General features: G+C 42.8%; 1 protein-coding gene across 6 annotated transcripts in view; it reads right to left on the reverse strand.

Annotated features, from left to right (window-relative positions):
• Window positions 1-25,963, reverse strand: part of LOC110528182 (inositol 1,4,5-trisphosphate-gated calcium channel ITPR1) — a 192,358-nt gene that overhangs the window by 158,782 nt on the left and 7,613 nt on the right. For all 6 annotated transcript variants that reach the window (XM_021610040.3, XM_021610038.3, XM_090241406.1 and 3 more), the window contains exons 3-10: window positions 24,978-25,048; window positions 6,154-6,269; window positions 5,232-5,318; window positions 4,529-4,687; window positions 1,379-1,477; window positions 736-819; window positions 376-522; window positions 63-158 (exon numbers count right to left, since the gene is read on the reverse strand). In XM_021610040.3, coding sequence (XP_021465715.3) covers window positions 63-158; window positions 376-522; window positions 736-819; window positions 1,379-1,477; window positions 4,529-4,687; window positions 5,232-5,318; window positions 6,154-6,269; window positions 24,978-25,048 — 859 coding nt within the window. The remainder of the gene's footprint in view (window positions 1-62; window positions 159-375; window positions 523-735; window positions 820-1,378; window positions 1,478-4,528; window positions 4,688-5,231; window positions 5,319-6,153; window positions 6,270-24,977; window positions 25,049-25,963) is intronic.

Below are 25,963 nucleotides of genomic sequence, written 5' to 3' on the forward strand. Positions count from 1 at the left end.
TGTGACTTCCTGGCAACAATATATATTTTTTGTGTGCGTGTGGTAAAAGCAGTGTTACTGACCTCTGCAGCCAGGTAGTGTCCAGTGGCCAGGTGTTTGAACCTAAACAGACTGTTCCAATAGCCAGCTCCACCTCGACATGGATCATGCTGCACCACCTGGCAAGAGGAGAAACACAGCGATCAGTCACATGTCATATCTTACTCTGAAGTTGTGTACATGCACATATTAGCAACTTGTAAGCCCATATACACAAACTAAAACTGAACTTTTAGTCAGAATACATTTGCAGTTGTGAGGGAGAAGTAAAATTGCCATGATCTGAGGAGCTTTCTCCGCTTCTACAATTTCTATTTCTATGCACTTCCTCCTCACCTCCACCTCCCATAAGGCTTTGCTGCTAGTTGCCGAGGTAGCAGACTGGCGTCCAGTGGTGCGCAGGAAGACATATTGTTTTTTCCGGTGGTCGTCACAGGTGAGGAACTTCTCCTGCTCTGCATGGAACAGGCGCACCACGTCACCCTGCCAACAAACAGACAGGAAGGTTGTTACCACAGAGACTGCTAGGGTGTCACTGCCTTGGGATATATTTTTAAGCTACCTATAACATTTAACAGCGTTGTGTCTTCAACTGGGATACCGGGTTCGTCGACCCATTATTTTCTGATTCATACTCAAGGCAATGTGAACTGTGAAAATCAGGCCTGATTGGTTGAAATTTGTGATAAAACCAACCCCTTTTAGAATGATCTCCTGATTGTCACCCCATTTCATGAACAGCACGATCTTCCAGCTGGTGTTACAGTTGACCGAGTTCACCTGAAACACCAAGCATACAAAAAGAGTTACCAGTTTAATCCCTTAACAGCAACACATGCAACAATCATCACTGAGGGAATTTGATTATCTGGTCCGATTACCCCGGTGGATGGAGTTTGCACAGGGTGAAAAGTGATTGCATTAGTTTTGGAACCGGGCTGCCTCCCAGCGTGTGCCAGGTGCCCAGTTTAAAGCCCCCGGAGAAGTCGGCTCAAAACAAAAGTGACATAGCCTAGGCTAGATTAAGCATGTGGAGTAATGAATAGGATTCTTAGTTTTCACATGCAAAAGTCTTTGCTCTGCCTTCCCAATGAAAACTAGTCTGAAAATTCAAACATATATTTTATGGAAAGAGCTGTACGTTTCTGGACGATGCCCCATGCTGTCGACAACATGACCGAGCGGCACAGATTACTGTTCCATTTGAGAAGGGCACAATGCTGTAATGTTTGAAATGATAGGAGGGGGCCAATAACACTACACATTCCTATAAATACTGTACATACAGTATTTGTATAAACCCATAGGAGAGGACCTGGAGACAGCGTGAGGGTCTAACCTCGTTACATCCTGGGTTGTCCACTAGTTGATGGGTGCTGGCATGAAGGGGCTGGCCAGCATTCACAGGGTTCAGGACCACCTTGTCCCCTATCACCACCTGGAATGAAAACACACATTACAATTTAGTATGCATGCATTACACATGTGCACGTCAGCTGCTAGGGGCTATGAAACATGAACAAAACTCATTTGCATGTGTCTGTCTGCAGTCAAATACAGGACAGTATGTGAAGCTCTGAATCTCAAACTCAAATCACTCATCCATATTAGGAAATGCGACAGAACGAGATTTGGGTCTTGGAGACTTGCTTTGATGTGGGTGTCACTTGTGTGTGTGTGTGTGTGTGTGTGTGTGTGTGTGTGTGTGTGTGTGTGTGTGTGTGTGTGTGTGTGTGTGTGTGTGTGTGTGTGTGGGAAGCATTTGTACTTTATCTGTCAAAACTGTACACAGTCACTCCCCCTTTTAGATAACTTGAAAAAGTCTAACCAGGTCTAGCCAAATTGTTTTGCCAATTATATTCAGCTGGCGGGTGTGCGACAGTGGCAAAGTTGGTTTGACTTTGGATAGACCATAAGTGGAGCTAGTTAGGAACCTTCAATAAATTACAGAATGTAAATGGGACAAAATGTTGATATTGCACATGTTTTACTTGTCTCATTAAATGCTTTCAATATTTGTACATGAATTTCTATAATTTACAGTTGTTAAGGTTTTTAAGTCATTGAAATTCGGAGCTATTGACATTTTAAAATATTGTCCCATATACATTGTGTAATTCACTGATGGTCCCATGGACATCAGGATCGGGTCGTCTGAAGCTGCACGCCGAATTGATGATTACACCTTTTTTGTTGTTGACTGATACCAATGAGACATGCTGTTTTCTACCAGAGAAGTTGTTTATTGCCTTCAGTTGCTCTTTAAAGTACAAGGCTCCAGCATGGTGCCACTTATACGCCCAGTCAGTCCAAAGCTAGTGCTGATCTGGCCCTCATCAAATAGGATTAGAGTGGAAAGCCGGCACAAAACACCTGACCTGGGCCTGACCCATTTTCCTGTCCCAGCCTAAACACTGACTCGGCCTGAGGTGATACAGCCATTTGTGTTGTTGTGGCTGTAGAATGACTCCTGGCCTCTACTGCTTTAATCCACAAAGAGACTACTATGCTGCACACATGGCTAGCACAACTGACAGGAACACCCCTGATTGATTGATGTGCGAGCTGGCTGCTACTTAAAGTTGATTTCGGAAGTTTACATACACCTTAGCCAAATACATTTAAACTCAGTTTTTCACAATTCCTGATATTTAATCCCAGTAAAAAAAATCCATGTCTTAGGTCAGTTAGGATCACCGCTTTATTTTAAGAATGTGAAAATGTCAGAATAGTAGAGAGAATTATTTATTTCAGCTTGTATTTCTTTCATCACATTCCCAGTGGGTCAGAAGTTTACATACACTCAATTACTATTTGGTAGCATTGCCTTAAAATTGTTTAACTTCGGTGAAAAGTTTCGGGTAGCCTTCCATAAGCTTCCCACAATAAATTGGGTGAATGTTGGCCCATTCTTCCTGACAGAGCTGGTGTAACTGAGTCAGGTTTGCAGGCCTCCTTGCAACACACACTTTTTCAGTTCTGCCACATAGGATTGGGGGTCAGAGCTTGTGATGGCCTCTCCAATACCTTGACCTTGTTGTTCTTAAGCCATTTTGCCACAACTTTGGAAGTATGCTTGCGGTCATAGTCCATTTGAAAGACCCATTTGCGACCAAGCTTTAACTTCCTGACTGATGTCTTGAGGTGTTGCTTCAATATATTAATGTAATTTTCCATCCTCATGATGCCATGCCAAACATAACAATGGTCATTATGGCCAAACAGTTCTCTTTTTGTTTCATCAGACCAGAGGACATTTTTCCAAAAAGTACAATCTTTGTCCCCATGTGCAGTGGCAAACTGTAGTCCGGCTTTTTTATGGCGGTTTTGGAGCAGTGGCTTCTGCCTTGCTGAGCGGCCGTTCAGGTTATGTCAATATAGGACTCGTTTTACTGTGGATATAGATACTTTTGTACCGGTTCCCTCCAGCTTCTTCGCAAGGTCCTTTGCTGTTGTTCTGGGATTGATTTGCACTTTTCGCACCAAAGTACGTTGATCTCTAGGAGACAGAACGCGTCTCCTTCCTGAGCGGTATGACGGCTGCGTGGCCCCATGGTGTTTATACTTGCATACTATTTTTTGTACAGATGAATGTGGTACCTTCTGGCATTTGGAAATTGCTCTCAAGGATAAACCAGACTTGTGGAGGTCTACCATTTTTTTTCTGAGTTTTAGCATATGTTTTACTTATTTTTTGAAGTCTAGGAAGGTATATCTGTGACCATATTGCCTTACACATTTGATTCACTCAGTCTGACAGATTGTTCATGTTTCCAGAAGCTGTGATTCAGGCGATCCTATACAGTATGTGTGATCATTGCCATAGGTGTAACTCACACTGTCTCCTGTGAAGCACAGCTGGTAGAAGGAATGATGTATAAAATCATAAAGATAGAACTCACACTTTCTCCTATGTAGAACCATGATATAGACACAGTGGAATTCACAAGGTCTCCAGCACATGCGGTAAAGAAGTCAATCGAACTCGACCAAAACATTGGAAATGCCATGGAGGAAAGATCCTGAATCTCCTCATTGCTGGGGGGCAATGTATCTAGTATTTATGTGTATTTCACACTAAATCCGAGTATAATGCTTGTTTTGATGTCAACCCCAATACATGTTCATGTCATCATCACCAATCATCTGCATTCCAGTTCAAAATGACTGACTACCTCCACCGATTTCTGTACGCTAGCTATTCTATCAGCTTATAAGAACGGGACTTAGCAGTCACTTCTAAACCTGAAAAGGGGAAACTTCTAAATGTTATGCAGCAAAAACAGAAATAAATCCAAAAAGGACTTTATTAACTACATTTTGGGCCTGTTACAATACATCAATCATTTGACGAATATCCTATTTGTTAGATCAGATTTGTTGAATGTTCCCCAATCCGGTATCCACCTTCTATCCCCACTTCTGCGTTCCATTGACCTCTTTACAGCATCTATGCTGAAGCTTGGAGAACCATATAGATAGAACTCACACTGTCTCCTATGGAGCGCAACTTGTAGAAGGGTTGAATGTAGAACCAGGAGCCTTCGTTCCCGGCTGTGTCCAGCATCACTCTCATGGCATTCTTCTCCAGCAGGGCAGGCAGACGCTTGTTCACTGTCAGGTACTTGTTACTCTTCAGATGGAGGAGCTGGGGGAATACAGCAAACATATTGGGGATAGAATATGTTGCGATACAATATTATAAGATACGATACAATAACCCAGCAGTCTGTCATTGTGTGATACAAACATACTGACAAGTTTTGCTTGTGCACGTCATCTTCTTCATAGGGTTTATTTCTGCGTTGTATGAGCTTTCTCTGCCCTTATAGGTATGCAGTACATTTTAGTCTCTCCACATAAACAGAGCAGACTATAACTGAAAGGTTTTGACTGAGAAAAGAATATGCTCAATTCTGAAGCTAGAAAAACACCATCTAGATCCTCCCACATCACTGTTCTATTTATAAACAAACAGAAACCGCATGGATGCCTCCAGGGTTCTCCAAGTTTGGAACCAGCAAAATATCTTGGATGGGAAACCTCGTAAACTGTGTCACGCTAAAACCCAATAGAAATATGTGGGGTATGAGATTCATTATAGCGTAGATTGGCTTCATTGACATGACTTTTAGCTGTGGATACAAGTCAATCACTGTTCTTCCAGACAATGAATATGTATACACACACACCTGAATGACGTTCCCATACTGAATCACCGTTCCAAGCAACTTTTTATTTTCTGAATCGTTTTGCTTCTTTTCCAAATCTGCTGCATGCTACACAAGTGATGGAAAAAGGAGTTAGAGACCATTACTATTGCTAGTAGTAACATTGCTACAGCTTTTGCACAAATGTATCCACATGGACTTGAGTAAGAAGGACTCATTTCAATGACAGAAATCTAAAGAATGTAGCAATGGCAAGTGCAGTTAACAGCAACACTCCTGCAAGCTTCCACTGAAGGGCTAGAACCTAAGACTCTGGCCTCACATCACCATGGTAACACAGGAGAGATCTGAATCTATAATTGTATGACTCCGTAGTCAGATACCAGAAGGCTTTAAGTGGTATTGTATCAGAACAGGGAGGAAGGGAGAAAGAGCTGAGAGAGAGAGAGAGAGAGAGAGAGAGAAGAAAGGTGGGACGGTGGTAGGAATGAAACTACAGCTTCAGAAATGTCTATAAAAGGATCTGAACATTACCTCTACCTCAGCAAATATATAATCCCCCTAAGAACACCATCACACCAGTGTGGGGACAGAAAACCTAAACCCTTTAAGAGAGCTCCTCAAACCATTCATTTTGTTAAAGGGAATTGCAGGATGTAGTATTTCACACTTGAATGAGAGATTACCACAGTCAAGGAAAATAACATGAGTGTAAGTGCTTTACTAATGTAGTTGTATTGGATTTTAGAAGTAGTGCTAGTTTAGATTAGTTTAGTTATCTAAGAGGGCTCATCTATTGTATCTCTTCAGATGTGAATGAGCTCATACCTCGAATGACATTTGGAGTCATTATACCACTGATTAATTGATCTAATAAATCATATAATACAGTAATATCATGGTAAGACAGTTGAGATGGGTGAGGGTTGGGGGAGTGACTCACGTGTAGTTTGTTGAGGAGGACCGTGTCTGTGGTGCTGTTTCCTCCGGGCTTCGCTGCCTTCCAGAACTGTTTCTGAGCAGAGTACCGGTTCATAGGACACAACCTGAACAGACAATCTGGAGAGAGAGACACTAAGACGATGAATAACAGTTTCAGAGGTGAAGGATGGTTAAGATTGAGTTGTTGTCAATGCAGCTACAGTTGAAGTCAGAAGTTTATATACACTTAGGTTGGAGTCAATAAAACTTGTTTTCAACCACTACACAAATTTCTTGTTAACAAACTATAGTTTTGGCAAGTCGCTTAGTACATCTACTTTGTGCATGACACAGGTCATTTTTCCAACAATTGTTTACAGCCAGATTATTTCATTGCATCACAATTCCAGTGGGTCAGAAGTAAATAAATTCACAGTGCTCAGTGACACACACACACACACACACACACACATACTTGCATCATCCTTCTCACAGGGGTACATGCTAAAACACACATGAGCACACGCACGCACACACTTACAGATGGCTTGCATCAGGTTCCTATCCAGATAAGTCTCATGAGCTCAGATGAAAGATTGGGGAGGACGTGACATGAGACAGGCCACTGGGGGAACATTAGAGAGGGGGAAAGGGGATAGGGAACTCAGCATGTAACAGAGTGTCTGTCCGTGAGACCATTTCCACTGAAACGTCTGGGGTATGATTGTATACAGTGGGTACAGTACAGTACTGCAGCACTGTAAAAAAATGTTGATTCAACATACAATTGTAAGGCAACCAGTTTCAACAGTTTGGTGAGTTTCCTCAGCAAACTCACCACAAAAAGTTAGTGTTAGAATGTTGTTTAGCAAACTCACAATCCTATTGCATCTTTTTTCATTTGATTTCTTTCTGAGTATGTTGAGATATGACAGTCACTGTACATAACGCCAAACAACTGGCCAGTCCTGAAAGTATTGTGATTGTACCTGTCATTTCCATAGCCACAATAGGAAGCAGACAGAGAAACAGCTCCTCAGATTTGCATGTGTTCTCAGATAAACCAACCAAGCAGTTTCACTTCTGGCATATCTAACGTACAAGTTGTTCACACATACTGTACTGTTGCAGTGACTAAAGGCTCCACTGACCAACACACACAAGTACTTAGTATGTCAATAATTTTGGCTAGAGAGGGGTATCATAACCAGCCCATTAAAATGCCTTGCATACTGGAGATGGTCAGCTCCAAAATCACACTTCATATGTGTATATAGAATGATAACCCTAAACACCTTCATTAAATTGATCTAGCAACTGAATAGTTTATATGGAGACTACATAAGTGTTGCAAAGTAGAGGATACCCACAACCCCCCTTCTCTCAGGCCTGGGTTGTCTCTCTGACCTCAGATCAGATCTCTCTCTTAGGGAAAAGAAGAGAAAATAACAATCTGTCCATCCCCCCCTTTCTCTCTCTCCAGTCATAGCAGCAGCAAAGTGACCAAATAAGGCTAGCCAGAGCAGGGGAGTGGGAAGAGAAAGAGAGGAGTGGACTCCAACTCCCCTCTCAATCATCCCGCCATCGCTCCCTCCAAGCTCTCCTCAAGCTAATAGCTGTTAATACCCCCTCTACTTCTCTAGGATATGATTTACACCATGCATTCCAAAACAAACAAACAAATAAGAGAAAGTGGTGTCAAGAGAGAAAGAAAAAGGAAAGTGAAAATGGAGGGAGGAGCTCTGATCTATTCCCTCAGAGCGCAATGCTCTGGACAGAGCGGCCCTTTGTAGTGTGTGTAGCTTGTGTGCGCGCACACACACTGTGTGTGTCAAAAACAGATATTCGGTCTCTAGCGATGGGGCTGATAAAACACGTCCACCAGAATCACATCAAAAAAGGTGTCCAAATGGAGCGAAACGGCAGAAGAATGCAGGATACCACAGGGCAGTCGGACCGACTGAGAAACACATCTCTACCACAAAACAAGTACCTAATTCTCTCACTCCTCCTCCCCTGTCAGTCAGCTGTGGGAGATATCAGGGAATTATGTGGACGCTCCTTCTCAGAATTCCCATTCGGACTCCGGGAAAAGGGGCAGTGAGATCGCTCTGAGGGAGACCTGGTAAACTGGGGCAGTTAATGACTCAAAACTTTGTTGACATTCCTGGTTTTAGCTGGCTGGTATTAGCAGAATATACTGTCTACCAATCACAGAACAGGACTATGACCCACTGATTGTCAACTCATGAGCTCACAGTCATGGAATCCTAATAGAGACCAAAGTGGAGAAAGCTAGGCCACAAGACAATATGGTAAGCAAGCACAGCCCCTGAGAGTACAAAATAATTCAGAGATTGGATGCTAGAGTGGACGAGCCCACTAAGTAGCCTAGTATTTCCCCTAGACCCCCCCCCCCATTCAGGGCAGGAAACATCAAAGCATTCAAATGAAAACAATAAAAGGCCACAAAACAACAGAGCTCAGATGTGTTGCCTGTGTCTTGAAAGTTGAAAGGGAAAAAAACAGCGACACACACACACACGGTGTCCTCAGAACATGGTCTTACACAAACAGAGACAGAGACCCAGAGAGAGAGAGCGACAGAGAGAGTGACAGAGTGTGACAGAGAGAGAGAGAGAGAGAGAGAGATCTATCAAAGGTCTGCAGCCAGGAATAGGGATGCATGTCTGGCCTGGTGGAGAGACTCACTAGCCAGGACCAGAACAAATCCAGACAACTTCACAGGTCTGAGTCTATCCTCTGTTCTTATCCTGTTTTACAGTTTGTAAAGGAAGCAACCTCTCAGCTTTATTGCATGGCCCAGACAATGGCGCAGTCTCAATGCTCTTCAACAGCTTCCTTCCCTTGCCTAACCTCACTGACAGGTTAGTTCAATATGCTGAAGACATATCCTTATTCTAAACGTCTGGGTTGAGCCTGAAGCATAGAACTGTTTAATGACCCAGTACACATCCATGTAAACAGTTTTAGCTGTGATGAGGAAGGAAGGAAGCATGAAGGGAGGATGAAGGGAGGATGAAGGGAGGAGTGCAAAACAAACAGACAAAACCAGCCTCTGTCCAGCAGGAGAGATCCCTCTAATGTCTTCCACATGCTCTCACATTGTTATTCACCAACAAAACAGCATTTAGAAAAAACACACAAAGAGAAGGTTCTGTCCCTTCTCAGGTATTTCAGGTGGAACAAAGACATTCCAATCTTGTTCACTGTCGATGATGTTAGAAACAGAATTTGTACCGACTTCTTCAAGGACATGTTACTCCTGAGGAGACGATAATGAGAAGGTTTTGAGAGAGATCATTGTGGAACGGAGCTAGCTTTATATACTGCAACAAAGGTGGACATTATAACTGTATTCATGAGAGGAATGGTCACCTCAAGCAACAACTACAACTTTTCAGAACATTCTGAACTGCTACAAAGATCTGCACAGCATTCACTGAGCAGAGGTCCTATGTTAATGAAGGGAAAACTGAACACAATGAGATGAAAACAATTGGTCACTAGGTGTCATATGATGGAATGTAGATTGGTCTGCTACTTAAAACATAATAAAGATGTGTTTCAGCACCAGAATGTGTATGGTCGGATGACGGAGGTGGTAACGTTGACATGAGCCTTTGTTTATGTGAACCCCGACCTTGGCTGAGCTGTAGCGACATGAACAGATGTGCAGTGCCTTCAGAAAGTATTCACGCACCTGGACTTTTTCAATACTTTGTTGTGTTACAAAGTGTGATTAAAATAGATTTGTTATTTTTTGTCAACAATGTACACAAAGTACTCTTGATTGTCAAAGTGAAAGAAAAAATGTAAAATAAACTTTCTTAATTGAAAATAAAACAAATGTATTTTGATAAGTTATTCAATCGATTACAGCTGCGAGTATTTTTGTGTAAGTCTCTCCAGAGCTTTCCAAACCTGGATTGCACAATATCTGCCCATTATTCTTTTTACAATTCTTCAAGCTCTGTCAAGTTGGTTGTTGGTCATTGCTAGACAGACATTTTCATGTCTTGCTATAGATTTTCAAGCCAATTTAAGTCAAAACTGTAACTAGGCCACTCAGGACATTCAATGTCATCTCCAGTTACCTTGAATTTTAGGTTATTTTATTCTGTACAGTCTTCCTCCTTTTCTCTCTGTCCTTTAGGTTAGAATTGTGGAGTAACTACAATGTTGTTTATCTATCCTCAGTTCTCCTATCGCAGCCATTTAACTCTGTAACTTGTTTAAAATGACCATTGGCCTCATTGAAATCCCTGAGCGATTTCCTTCCTCTCTGGTAACGGAGTTAGGAAGGACGCCTGAATCTTTGTAGTGACTGAGTGTAATACACCATCCAAGGTGTAATTAATAACTTCACCATGCTCGATGGGATATTCAACGTCAGCTTTTTTTTATGTGTACCCATCTACCAACAGGTGTTCTTCTTTGTGAGGCATTGGAAAACCTCCCTGGTTTATTGTTGAATGCGTTTTAAATTCACTGAGGGACCTTACAGATAATTGTATGTGTGGGGTACAGAGATTAGGTAGTCATTCAACAATCATGTTAAACACCATTATTGCACACAGAGTGAGTCCCTGCAATTTATTATCTGACTTGTTAAGCACATTTTTACTCCGGAAGTTATTTAGGCTTGCCATAACAAAGGGGTTGAATACTTATTGACTCAAGACATTTCAGCTTTACATTATTTATTAATTAGAAACATTTCTAAAAACATAATTCCACATTAACATTATAAGGTATTGTGTGCAGATCAGATCATCCATTTTAAATTTGGTCTGTAACACAACAAAATGTGGAAATTGCAGAGCAAAGAAGTTCAGGGACCGGAGAAAAAATGTGATAACAAAAAAAGAAAACAGGAATGATTTTCAGTGCAAAATGTCCAAATTACATCAGCTTGACTGGTTGTAAGGAAATATACTGGAAAAAATAAAACATATAAAGTGTAGGTTCCATGAGCTAAAATAAATTACATTTTCCATACGCACAAAAAGCTTATTTCTCTAACATTTTGTGCACAAATTTGTTGACGTCGCTGTGAGCACTTCTCCTTCGCCAAGATAATCCATCCACCTGACAGTTGTGGCATATCAAGAAGCTGATTAAACAGCTTCCTCACATTGTTTCTGTCGGCATCGCGCCGACAGAAACAAACATCTTTCTGGTAAGAAGAGGGGCGTATGCCTTATGGCTAACGAGACATGGTGTGATGAAAGAAACATACAGGAACTCAAATCCTTCTGTTCACCTGATTTAGAATTCCTCACAATCAAATGTAGACCGCATTATCTACCAAGAGAATTCTCTTCGATTATAATCACAGCCGTATATATCCCCCCCCAAGCAGACACATAGATGGCTCTGAACGAACTTTATTTGACTCTTTGCAAACTGGAATCCATTTATCCGGAGGCTGCATTCATTGTTGCTGGGGATTTTAACAAGGCTAATCTGAAAACAAGACTCCCTAAATTTTATCAGCATATCGATTGCGCAACCAGGGGTGGAAAAACCTTGGATCATTGTTACTCTAACTTCCGCGACGCATATAAGGCCCTGCCCCGCCCTCCTTTCGGAAAAGCTGACCACGACTCTATTTTGTTGATCCCTGCCTACAGACAGAAACTAAAACAAGAGGCTCCCACGCTGAGGTCTGTCCAACGCTGGTCCGACCAAGCTGACTCCACACTCCAAGACTGCTTCCATCACGTGGACTGGGACATGTTTCGTATTGCGTCAGATAACAATATTGACCAATACGCTGATTCGGTGTGCGAGTTCATTAGAACGTGCGTTGAAGATGTTGTTCCCATAGCAACGATTAAAACATTCCCTAACCAGAAACCGTGGATTGATGGCAGCATTCGCGTGAAACTGAAAGCGCGAACCACTGCTTTTAAATCAGGGCAAGGTGACTGGTAACATGACCGAATACAAACAGTGCAGCTATTCCCTCCGCAAGGCTATTAAACAAGCTAAGCGTCAGGACAGAGACAAAGTAGAATCTCAATTCAAGGGCTCAGACACAAGAGGCATGTGGCAGGGTCTACGGTCAATCACGGACTACAAGAAGAAATCCAGCCCAGTCACGGACCAGGATGTCCTGCTCCCAGGCAGACTAAATAACTTTTTTGCCCGCTTTGAGGACAATACCAGTGCCACTGACACGGCCTGCAACGAAAACATGCGGACTCTCCTTCACTGCAGTCGAGGTGAGTAAGACATTTAAACGTGTTAACCCTCGCAAGGCTGCAGGCCCAGACGGCATCCCCAGCCGCGCCCTCAGAGCATGCGCAGACCAGCTGGCCGGTGTGTTTACGGACATATTCAATCAATCCCTATACCAGTCTGCTGTTCCCACATGCTTCAAGAGGGCCACCATTGTTCCTGTTCCCAAGAAAGCTAAGGTAACTGAGCTAAACGACTACCGCCCCTGTAGCACTCACTTCCGTCATCATCAAGTGCTTTGAGAGACTAGTCAAGGACCATATCACCTCCACCCTACCCGACACCCTAGACCCACTCCAATTTGCTTACCGCCCAAATAGGTCCACAGACGATGCAATCTCAACCACACTGCACACTGCCCTAACCCATCTGGACAAGAGGAATACCTATGTGAGAATGCTGTTCATCGACTACAGCTCGGCATTCAACACCATAGTACCCTCCAAGCTCGTCATCAAGCTCGAGACCCTGGGTCTCGACCCTGCCCTGTGCAACTGGGTACTGGACTTCCTGACGGGCCGCCCCCAGGTGGTGAGGGTAGGCAACAACATCTCCACCCCGCTGATCCTCAACACTGGGGCCCCACAAGGGCCACGACTGCTTGGCCACGCACGTCTCCAACTCAATCATCAAGTTTGCGGATGACACAACAGTGGTAGGCTTGATTACCAACAACGACGAGACGGCCTACAGGGAGGAGGTGAGGGCCCTCGGAGTGTGGTGTCAGGAAAATAACCTCACACTCAACGTCAACAAAACTAAGGAGATGATTGTGGACTTCAGGAAACAGCAGAGGGAACACCCCCCTATCCACATCGATGGAACAGTAGTGGAGAGGGTAGCAAGTTTTAAGTTCCTCGGCATACACATCACAGACAAACTGAATTGGTCCACTCACACAGACAGCATCGTGAAGAAGGCGCAGCAGCGCCTCTTCAACCTCAGGAGGCTGAAGAAATTCGGTTTGTCACCAAAAGCACTCACAAACTTCTACAGATGCACAATCGAGAGCATCCTTGCGGGCTGTATCACCGCCTGGTACGGCAACTGCTCCGCCCACAACCGTAAGGCTCTCCAGAGGGTAGTGAGGTCTGCACAACGCATCACCGGGGGCAAACTACCTGCCCTCCAGGACACCTACACCACCCAATGTTACAGGAAGGCCATAAAGATCATCAAGGACATCAACCACCCGAGCCACTGCCTGTTCACCCCGCTATCATCCAGAAGGCGAGGTCAGTACAGGTGCATCAAAGCTGGGACCGAGAGACTGAAAAACAGCTTCTATCTCAAGGCCATCAGACTGTTAAACAGCCAACACTAACATTGAGTGGCTGCTGCCAACACACTGACACTGACACTGACTCAACTCCAGCCACTTTAATAATGGGAATTGATGGGAAATGATGTAAATATATCACTAGCCACTTTAAACAATGCTACCTAATATAATGTTTACATACCCTACATTATTCATCTCATATGAATATGTATATATTGTACTCTATATCATCAACTGCATCCTTATGTAATACATGTATCACTAGCCACTTTAACTATGCCACTTTGTTTACATACTCACCTCATGTATATACTGTACTCGATACCATCTACTGTATCCTGCCTATGCTGCTCTGTACCATCACTCATTCATATATCCTTATGTACATACTCTTTATCCCCTTACACTGTGGATAAGACACTAGTTCTGGAATTGTTAGTTAGATTACTTGTTGGTTATTACTGCATTGTCGGAACTAGAAGCACAAGCATTTCGCTACACTCGCATTAACATCTGCTAACCATGTGTATGTGACAAATAAAAATTTATTTGATATTTGGGAGTGAATGGAAACGCCAAACAGGAAACTTTACATTTAAAAATTCTGTGAAATTTCTGGCTCATTGTTCTAGGCGGCCACAAAATAAAGAAATGATTAAACTGATGTTACACAATCAAATTCGATATGTAATTAAACAAAGTTCATTAAGGCTGGTTGATTGAGTGAATGCTTATTTTACAATGCTCCTGTGAAACGAGGCCCGCGCCATGCATTAATGAAAGCACTTGTTTCCAAAACTCAAATTATATCACTCTTTTTACAGTTCTAATGGATGATGTTAATAAATGTAATGTTTATTGTAATATGAACTATCGTGAGGTCGTGACTCGTCTCATGTGTGATATACAGTTGAAGTCGGAAGTTAATATACACTAACACTAAATATTGCATCTAACTAGCTAGCTAGTACAGTTGTTGCTGATATGAAATAATTGCTGCGGAGTATTGGTTTTATCTTTGGGTGTTTAAAATAAGCTTTGTGAGCTAGCTAGCTTCAGCGAAACTATTTTCCACTGTGCTTTTCTGGTGAGTTCTCCCGCACTGCATCTCGCTTCTTTTTGGTGATACAGTTGAAGTTGGAAGTTTACATACACTTAGGTTGGAGTAATTCAAACTCATTTTTCAACCACTCCACAAATTTCTTGTTAACAAACTATAGTTTTGGCAAGTCGGTCAGGACATCTACTTTGTGCATGAAACAAATCATTTTTCCAACAATTGTTTACGGACAGATTATTTCACTTTCACTGTATCCCAATTCCAGTGGGTCAGAAGAATACATGCACTAAGTTGACTGTGCCTTTAAACAGCTTGGAAAATTCCAGAAAATGGTGTCATGGCTTTAGAAGCTTCTGATAGGCTAATTTACATCATTCAAGTCAATTGGAGGTGTACCTGTGGATGTATTTCAAGGCCTACCTTCAAACTCAGTGCCTCTTTGCTTGACATTATGGGAAAATCAAAAGAAATCAGCCAAGACCTCAGAAAAAAAATTGTAGACCTCCACAAGTCTGGTTCATCCTTGGGAGCAACTTCCAAACACCTGAAGGTACCACGTTCATCTGTACAAACAATAGTACGCAAGTATAAACACCATGGGACCACGCAGCTGTCATACCGCTCAGGAAGGAGACTCGTTCTGTCTCCTATAGATGAACGTACTTTGGTGTACGAAAAGCATGATTTTTCCACCCCCATGCTTCACAGTAGGTATGGTGTTCTTTGGATGCAACTCAGCATTCTTTGTCCTCCAAACACGCCGAATTGAGTTTTTACCAAAAAGTTATATTTTTGTTTCATCTGACCATATGACATTCTCCCAATCTTCTTCTGGATCATCCAAATGCTCTCTAGCAAACTTCAGACACGTCTGGCACTGCAGGATTTGAGTCCCTGGCGGCATAGTGTGTTACTGATGATAGGCTTTGTTACTTGTCCCAGTTCTCTGCAGGTCATTCACTAGGTCCCCCCGTGTGGTTCTGGGATTTTTGCTCACCGTTCTTGTGATCATTTTGACCCCACGGGGTGAGATCTTGCGTGGAGCCCCAGATCGAGGGAGATTATCAGTAGTCTTGTATGTCTTCCATTTCCTAATAATTGCTCCCACAGTTGATTTCTTCAAACCAAGCTGCTTACCTATTGCAGATTCAGTCTTCCCAGCCTGGTGCAGGTCTACAATTTTGTTTCTGGTGTCCTTTGACAGCTCTTTGGTCTTGGCCATAGTGGAGTTTGGAGTGTGACTGTTTGAGGTTGTGGACAGGTATCTTTTATACTGATAACAAGTTCAAACAGGTGCCATTAGTACAGGTAACGAGTGGAGAACAGAGGAGACTCTTAAAGAAGAAGTTACAGGTCTGTGAGAGCCAGAAATCTTGCTTGTTTGTAGATGACCAAATACTTATTATCCACCATAATTTGCAAATAAATTCTTTACAAATCCTACAATGTGATTTTTTAAAAATGTTTTCTAATTTTGTCTGTCATAGTTGAAGTGTACCTATGATGAAAATTACAGGCCTCTCATCTTTTTAAGTAGGAGAACTTGCACAATTGGTGGCTGACTAAATACTTTTTTGCCCCACTGTATCTTGCCTAGGGAGGCAGCAGAACTGATAGGATCGGGCCAGACGAACAAGAATTTGCCTCCTCGTTACTTTGTCCTCAAGGCTGTCTTTACTCTGTTTTGGGGAAAGAACACCCTCTCAGTGGGCACACTGGAAACAGGGATAATCAACACAATCTTAGTCAATTTTGCCCAGTCGGAGTACAACTTATGAGGACCTTGCGTCGTTTGACTGAGTAAAAATAGAAAAACACATGCATCGACGCTTCCGAGCAGCTTGATGATTTATTAGCCTATGAAGTATATTTGCCTTTGAAGTTGGAGCCCATCTACTGGTATTTCCATCAATTAATAAAAAGCATTATTTTGCAATGGATGTTAGTGTTTTGTGGATAATTTGGCCGGCCACTATTTTATTAGCTTTTGACAACGGAAACCTTGCTGTCTGCCCGTGTCGCCACCATCTACCACGTGCACAACCGGTGGGAGCTGCTACTCCGGTACACAACCGGCGGGAGCTGCTACTCCGGTACACAACAGGCGTTGTACTGGAGTTCTAGATTAAAAAAGGGAATGCCCACATGCAGGAATGTCCTGAATTGCAGGCAGCAGTTGCACCCTTCACTTTTTCTTCCCGTTTCCAAAAGCACTTCGTGTGTAGGCTATCTGGCGCACATTTAATTAGGCCCTAAAGATTATAGGCTTACGAACTAATGTCAGATGGTCCCAAATAATGAAAGAAAAACCTCAATGGTGCCTATAGATATAACATGCACAAGAATTATACATTTGTGCATTTTTTAAGGTAATGTTCTCTTTATTCAAACCCGCCCGCCACCCATCGTTCCTTCATCCACACAATTTTTCATGACCCTGAACCCACCCTACTAGGGTGACCACATGTCCTGGATTGTGCGGGATTTTGACCCTTTGTCCCTCATTTAATCAACAAATTCAAACACAACTAATAAAAAATAAAAATAAATGATTTGTCAATTATTTCAGTCAGACATTCAGACTGGTCCCTTGCAGTCACGTGACACATATATATATATATATATATATATATTACAAATATTAAAAAAAAAATATATATAAGGGTGTGGTGGCCTACTAGTGATGTTAAACACTCAATCGTTGTTGTCTGATCTGATATTCTGCACAGCGCAAGACGAGAAGTAGGCCAATGTCATAGGCCCATTGTCAAACAATCAGATTTCTCAAATCCTTTCGGGGTAAATTCCAGCTAAACTTGGCGAGGACAGCCTAACTACATACTTTTCTAGGTCTTCATTAGAAGCATACTTTTTGTAAGTAAATCGCCATATTAGACAAAGATATATAAGGCAATTTTGTCAAACTTGTGAGGCTCTCCATGCTCATTAGTTGCTCATACAACAAAAACACCCTAAAATCTCATAAGAAATTAGGTGATGGTTATAGTTGAATAGCTCATTTTCACAAGTTTGACAAAATTGCCTTGTGTGTGTATATTATATATATATATATCTTTTTGTCTAATATGGCCAAAACTGAACAGCTTGAGCCACTAGGTAGAATGTGTTTTGATTGAAACTAAATTGCTCACGAACCAGTAACTCAATAAGATCTAAATGCATATTCTCATGAAACTGATTGAGATCAAATGATTGGCATGTAGATTCAGTTTGGACATTCCACTGGTAAAACGTGAAGAAACATCATTCACAATTGACAGTGATGATGCCATGGCCTATTCTGAAATGAGGTATGCCTAACTTGGTGTTAGAGGGAATTAAAAATATTACATGTTCTAGAGACAGTATGTGTGGGCATAGGCAGACATTGCAATTGGAGGATGCATTTTATGCATATTCTATAATGATATTAAATATAATGATATCAAAGTCGGTATAAACTTATGTAATTTACATTTGTATTGCTCTCCAACACCTAAAAACTACACCATCAGTGGGAAGGGGATTGTGTGTGTGTGTGTGTTTGTGTGGGGTACAAATGTTTTTATCATGTAGGCTACACTGTCCCGTGAATGTCAGCAAAATCATCCTGTTGTCCCACATTTGTGTATTTTAAATGTGGTCACCCTACACCCTACCTGCGGATATAACCACGGGGACTGCAATTTCTGAGTCAACCCGCACATCACTAGCCTGTGTATGTATGTGTTTAAAGGGATACTTTGGGATTTTGACAATGAGGCCCTTTATCTACCTAGCACTAGCAGATGACTGGAAGACTATGGGTGTCTGCTAGCCATATGGCTGGAAGACTATGGGTGTATGCTAGCCATATGGCTGGAAGACTATGGGTGTCTGCTAGCCATATGGCTGGAAGACTATGGGTGTCTGCTAGCCATATGGCTGGAAGACTATGGGTGTCTGCTAGCCATATGGCTGGAAGACTATGGGTGTCTGCTAGCCATATGGCTGGAAGACTATGGGTGTCTGCTAGCCATATGGCTGGAAGACTATGGGTGTCTGCTAGCCATATGGCTGGAAGACTATGGGTATCTGCTAGCCATATGGCTGGAAGACTATGGGTGTCTGCTAGCCATATGGCTGGAAGACTATGGGTGTCTGCTAGCCATATGGCTGGAAGACTATGGGTGTCTGCTAGCCATATGGCTGGAAGACTATGGGTGTCTGCTAGCCATATGGCTGGAAGACTATGGGTGTCTGCTAGCCATATGGCTGGAAGACTATGGGTGTCTGCTAGCCATATGGCTGGAAGACTATGGGTGTCTGCTAGCCATATGGCTGGAAGACTATGGGTATCTGCTAGCCATATGGCTGGAAGACTATGGGTGTCTGCTAGCCATATGGCTGGAAGACTATGGGTGTCTGCTAGCCATATGGCTGGAAGACTATGGGTGTCTGCTAGCCATATGGCTGGAAGACTATGGGTGTCTGCTAGCCATATGGCTGGAAGACTATGGGTGTCTGCTAGCCATATGGCTGGAAGACTATGGGTGTCTGCTAGCCATATGGCTGGAAGACTATGGGTGTCTGCTAGCCATATGGCTGGAAGACTATGGGTGTCTGCTAGCCATATGGCTGGAAGACTATGGGTGTCTGCTAGCCATATGGCTGGAAGACTATGGGTGTCTGCTAGCCATATGGCTGGAAGACTATGGGTGTCTGCTAGCCATATGGCTGGAAGACTATGGGTGTCTGCTAGCCATATGGCTGGAAGACTATGGGTATCTGCTAGCCATATGGCTGGAAGACTATGGGTGTCTGCTAGCCATATGGCTGGAAGACTATGGGTGTCTGCTAGCCATATGGCTGGAAGACTATGGGTGTCTGCTAGCCATATGGCTGGAAGACTATGGGTGTCTGCTAGCCATATGGCTGGAAGACTATGGGTGTCTGCTAGCCATATGGCTGGAAGACTATGGGTGTCTGCTAGCCATATGGCTGGAAGACTATGGGTGTCTGCTAGCCATATGGCTGGAAGACTATGGGTATATGCTAGCCATATGGCTGGAAGACTATGGGTGTCTGCTAGCCATATGGCTGGAAGACTATGGGTGTCTGCTAGCCATATGGCTGGAAGACTATGGGTGTCTGCTAGCCATATGGCTGGAAGACTATGGGTGTCTGCTAGCCATATGGCTGGAAGACTATGGGTGTCTGCTAGCCATATGGCTGGAAGACTATGGGTGTCTGCTAGCCATATGGCTGGAAGACTATGGGTGTCTGCTAGCCATATGGCTGGAAGACTATGGGTGTCTGCTAGCCATATGGCTGGAAGACTATGGGTGTCTGCTAGCCATATGGCTGGAAGACTATGGGTGTCTGCTAGCCATATGGCTGGAAGACTATGGGTCTCTGCTAGCCATATGGCTCGAAGACTATGGGTGTCTGCTAGCCATATGGCTCGAAGACTATGGGTATCTGCTAGAATGCTAGTTAGTATTGGCTCGTGAAACTACCTCTAACTTCTTTCATACTGGACACAGAGACATAAAAATGTTGTTTGCCTGTGCATGTGTGCGTGCCTGTAAAGTGGGGTGCGTCTGCTTATATTGGGAGGAAATGGTATGCATACCTCAGTAGTGAGGCCTGGTGGCCAGGGTTAGTCTGGCCCACAGCCAGCAGCATGCTAAAGTAAGGAGGGTTATCTCCACCATCTTTCAGAGCAGCTACACAGAAATTCTGCATCCCCCCAACACACTATTTACTCTGAGGAGTAACTCTCCAAAATGGACGGCACACAGGGGGACTGTACTCCAGGCAGATTACCCTCCCCAGATCATAACCATCAGCGGGGGGGTTTGGTTTAACGTCTGGAAAAAACATCCCAGAAATAAAAAGGCCATGCCAAGCTACAGAGAGAATCCAAATGAGTCACGTTTTGGTATAAAACAATTTTTTGAGCAGTTGAGGTCACAGTAGTGTTAGCCAAGTAGGCTACATCTCACCCTATACTATCATCTATAACTACCAACAACAATGTTCTTACTGTTAGAATACAGGCGACTTCAGGTCAAAGCCCTGGTTAAAGCCTTACAGGACACTGAACATACACACACAGACAGAGATAACTTGACTGAACATATTACACACACACACACACACACACACACACACACACACACACACACACACACCGTTACTGCACAGAAAGATAGACTGACAGAGATGGACGGACAGAGAGAGAGTAGCCTCCTGGTGTTGGTAACAGTCTTCAAGGAGGAAATAAACTCAGAATTTCCATCGGACATCAACGCTCTAAGGAAAACAAAGCTTTAACGCTTAGAAATACAGTACAATCTCCCTGCTTCGCTCTATCAGACTGCAGCTAACGGGCACAATGTATGCTAGACAGAGCCCCACTCGCCTTCAGCCACATCATGTAATGCGGAAACTAACATAACTCCTAGTATGAGTGGAATGCTTGTTAGTCTCAACTCCTTCCAGCATTGCTGAAACATGCTCATTTGTTCCTCTTAGGGCGACACTTAGACCTACCATGGATCCATATTACACTCCTTCCATTACTGAAAAGTACACCATCACAAAACACCATGCTTTTCTCACCTCTTCAGCGATTATTACACACACTAACACAGACAATTGCTAAAACCCCACAGAAATTGTGCATGGAACATCCACACATATTGAAATGGTGAACATACTGCAGTGCCGGGAAAAAGTGCTGATACTGAATGTTTTCCAATCTTTAACCAAAACCTAATATTAAATAAAGGGAACCTGAGTTAACAAATAACAAAAACTATTTATACTTATACTATTTATACTCTGAGAAAGTAACTGCCCCCTTACACTCAATAACTGGTTGTGCCACCTTTAGCTGCAATGACTGCAACCAAACACTTCCTGTAGTTGTTGATCAGTCAGTCACATTGCGGTTTCAAGTCCTGCCACAACATCTCAATTGGGATTAGGTATGGACTTTGACTAGGCCATTCCAAAACTTCAAATGTGTAGCTTTTTAACCATTTTCATGTAGACTTGATTGTGTGTTTGGGATCATTGTCTTGATGCACGACCCAGCTGCGCTCCAGCTTCAGCTCACAGGCGGATGGCCTGACATTCTCCTGTAGAATTCTCTGATATACTGCAGAATTCATGGTTCCTTCTATTAAGGCAAGTCATCCATGTCCTGAGGCAGCAAAGCATCCCCAAACCATCACACTACCACCACCATGTTTGACCGTTGGTATGAGGTTCTTACTGCAGTGTTTGGTTTTTCTCATCCAAAAAGTTTGCCAAAAAGTACCTGGAAGCACCTGGATGATCATCAAGACTCTTGGAAGAATGTTCTATGGACAGATGAGTCAAAAGTATAACTTTTTGGAAAACATGGGTCCCATTATGCCTGGTCAAAAACCAAACATTCCATAAGGACCTCATACCAACAGTGAAGCGTGGTGGTGGTAGTGTGATGATTCCACAGTAAGGACCTCATCCCAACAGTGAAGCGTGGTGGTGGTAGTGTGATGATTCCACAGTAAGGACCTCATCCCAATGGTGAAGCGTGGTGGTGGTAGTGTGATGATTCCACAGTAAGGACCTCATCCCAACGGTGAAGCGTGGTGGTGGTAGTGTGATGATTCCACAGTAAGGACCTCATCCCAACGGTGAAGCGTGGTGGTGTTAGTGTGATGATTCCACAGTAAGGACCTCATCCCAACGGTGAAGCGTGGTGGTGGTAGTGTGATGATTCCACAGTAAGGACCTCATCCCAACGGTGAAGCGTGGTGGTGGTAGTGTGATGGTTTGGGGATGCTTTGCTGTATGGAAGTTCTGAATGAATCAAGCCTGAAAAAACAAAAACTCAACACAAATTATGATTGTGCCCTGCCTCCTATCTACATACTGGAGTTATAGCCAATACATAACCTACCACATATTACACATAGCAGAAAAACATAAACCAAAACTGATTTAAGAGGTCTTCGGTACATAATTGGTCTAGCCTATACTCCAAAATTAAACAATTTGAGTAAACGCCTTTTGAGTGTGGACTGTATTATTATGCATACTGGATGGACTGGTTACCTTATGCTACACTCTAAAACTGCTATCTATGAGTCTGGGAGAGAACGAGTCTAGGCGATGCTGTTGGTTCATTAATTGTGCAGTGCGGCTTACAGTTAGCCTACAATTAGTGAATTTGTATTTGGTTTGTTTGGTTTGAATAGCTTAATAGGGAATTTTTATATTTTCATAATTAATTGGGTGACACATTACCTTTAGCTATACAGAATATCTCACCACCATGCATTTCCAAATCAAATGTTATTGGTCACATACACGTGATTAGCAGATGTTATTGCGGGTGTAGTGAAATGCTCCTCTCTCCTTTATTCCTTTCTCCAGCATGCTGACGGGCTGTCAATTTAGTGAAATATGTTTCAATGTGAAAACATGTTACTATCAATGTTCACAAACAGATTTCAATTGGTTTCCTAAATTTAGTACTGGGTAGCTGCAGGAACAAGGTTGGAGAGCACATGGCAGAATATCACCTGTTGGGGCAGTGAGAGCATGCTCCTCAAACAGGATTATCACCTGTTGAGACAGTGACAGCATGCTCCTCAAACAGGAATATCACCTGTTGAGACAGTGACAGCATACTCCTCAAACAGGAATATCACCTGTTGAGACAGTGAGAGAATGCTCCTCAAACAGGAATATCACCTGTTGGGGCAGTGAGAGCATGCTCATCAAACAGGAATATCACCTGTTGAGACAGTGAGAGCATACTCCTCAAACAGGAATATCACCTGTTGGGGCAGTGAGAGCATGCTCATCAAACAGTGGTTGATGCGTGGAGTGAAATAAGTGTTGTATTCATTTCTCAGCTGCTACAAAACAGAGAAAGCGCACGGCCTCCACTTGTTATTCGAGTGCCAACAGGTGATTTGTCTTTTTTCCCTGCCCCTGTTCACGCCCGTTTGATAATGGGCCGTTCTTAACCTAAACTAATTTCAAAATATGATCAATTGATGAGAGAACAGCTGTCCACCCTGAGGCAAGAAACAGAGTGCAAGCTTTTTTTTGTTGCCACTTTTTCAAATCATCAGTAACGTGTAGTGATACGATGTAGCCCCTATGTTTTGATTTCTTAGACATTCTAAGGTTTGTATCCTTCACAACTAAAGTTGCCAAATAACTCTTAATGTAGCGTATAGGACCTGTTTTAAATGATCACTTTATTACGCTCAACATTTCCATTTCATATGTGCAGTCACTGTGATGGGATTTTTTTTTTTTTTTCTATTTTATTCAGCTAAGTTCAATTTTATTGTTCTTACTATAAAATCATATCAAATAAAATAATGGCACAGAACTTAGGCATATCTTGTCAGCTAAATTAACTAGCCTGCAGCCTATGGCATATCCATAGCCAGATAACATAGTTGGCCAACTCCTATTCTGTTCTTACGAAATACATGTTCTTCATATCATAATGTTTCTTTAGACCTGTCTAAAATAAATAATGGATTTATTGTATGTTAAATTGACTTATTATACTTTTTTAAATGTAGATGCTCCAAATGCCCTCATCGTCGGCTTGTTCGTGTGGAGGCCTGGAGATGCTAAACGAGTGTGTTAATTAACGGTCAATTACCGTGAGAACGTGAGTCTTTTGCATGACAACAACTGGCTGACAACATTTCATGAGCGCCACAGCCTTTGTCGCAAGTTCAGTTGTACTTCCTGTGACAGAGCTATATATAGCCCAACTGCAAAACCCAGAGAAACATCTTCCTTCATGGGCCTCAATATGTTCACAGCCTCACAACATAGAAAAGATGATACACAAACATACACTGATAAAAAAAACAGATACAAGCATCACACACACACGGACAGATACAAGCATCACACACACACACAGACAGATACAAGCATCACACACACACAGACAGATACAAGCATCACACACACACAGACAGATACAAGCATCACACACACACACACACACACACACACACACACACATCAAAGCGAGCTGTGCTTTTTGAAGTCCATGTGGACAGGAGTGATACTGGCGATAGCACCATAGAATCGCAGTGTTAACACAATAAGAAACATCTTCAGTGGAACACACTGTGTAAACAGGCAGGATTTACTGAGGTGATGTGATGCTGCGTGAGCTGCTATAGTAGAATGAGATGGGAGTATACCATTCTCTTACCTCTGAACTTTTTGGGGGGGTTGTTCAGGTCCCCTGTGTCGGGCTGTACCACACAGCGGTCATCTACCAGCCTGTGGAGGGAAGAGACAATGACACGTCAAGTCAGAAACACACAGGTAGTCGACCACACACCCTTCACATGCAAATAAACTTGAACAGTTTCAACATTATAAATGTGCACCACACATACAAATCTGCAAGCACATAGCTTTCTTTATTTTTCATATATAAGCCCCAGGCTCCAAACAAATGTGTACCCCTTTCCACAAGGGTTATTCATTCTAGGTTAGGGTATATCTGGAAGAAACCAGCATATTTTCAAATCGAAGGCTTTTATTTCATTGTTTCACAATAAAACCCTCCATTACATCCAAGCCCATTGTCCGCCTGAGATCTTGTAATAAAGCACCACGTACACCCATAAAAAGTACACTGTTTTTTCATAACACTTAACCACAGAGCTCTGTTTATTTTGACTCCCTCAGTCACTATATTTAGACCAATCACATACTTGTGGTTACACCACAAGGTTTCTTGTATCGCCGTGGCTCTTCTACAGTCCACCAATTATGAGGAAGAAATGAGAGGATTAGCTGGCCACAGCTAGTGGGCGAACTGACTAGCATTCCTGCCGCTGACAAATTTAGTTTTCTACTGGCTCATAATAACGGCTGCCTGGACCCCAGCCAGATACCACATCCATCCCAGTCATGTTCCTGTGGAGTTTAAACACACACAGTCAGTCGTACTACACATGGACCTGTCTGCACCAGAGATACACCGCTCTGAAAATGACATAACACACTGAGGCTCCAGTCTACAGTGTCTACCTCCGGAGAGCATTATACAGCATTGCTATACTGAGCATCTGATTCATATTATAGTAAGTTGTCAGAAAAGAGAACCTATGACTAGGGCTGTGGCGGTCATGACATTTTGTCAGCCGGTGATTGTCATTCAAATAACTCTGTCTGTCTGGTCTCTGT

The sequence above is a fragment of the Oncorhynchus mykiss genome, chromosome 7, assembly GCF_057628025.1.
Source record: "Oncorhynchus mykiss isolate SJ-2025 chromosome 7, ASM5762802v1, whole genome shotgun sequence".
In the NCBI taxonomy this organism is placed as follows: Eukaryota; Metazoa; Chordata; class Actinopteri; order Salmoniformes; family Salmonidae; genus Oncorhynchus; species Oncorhynchus mykiss.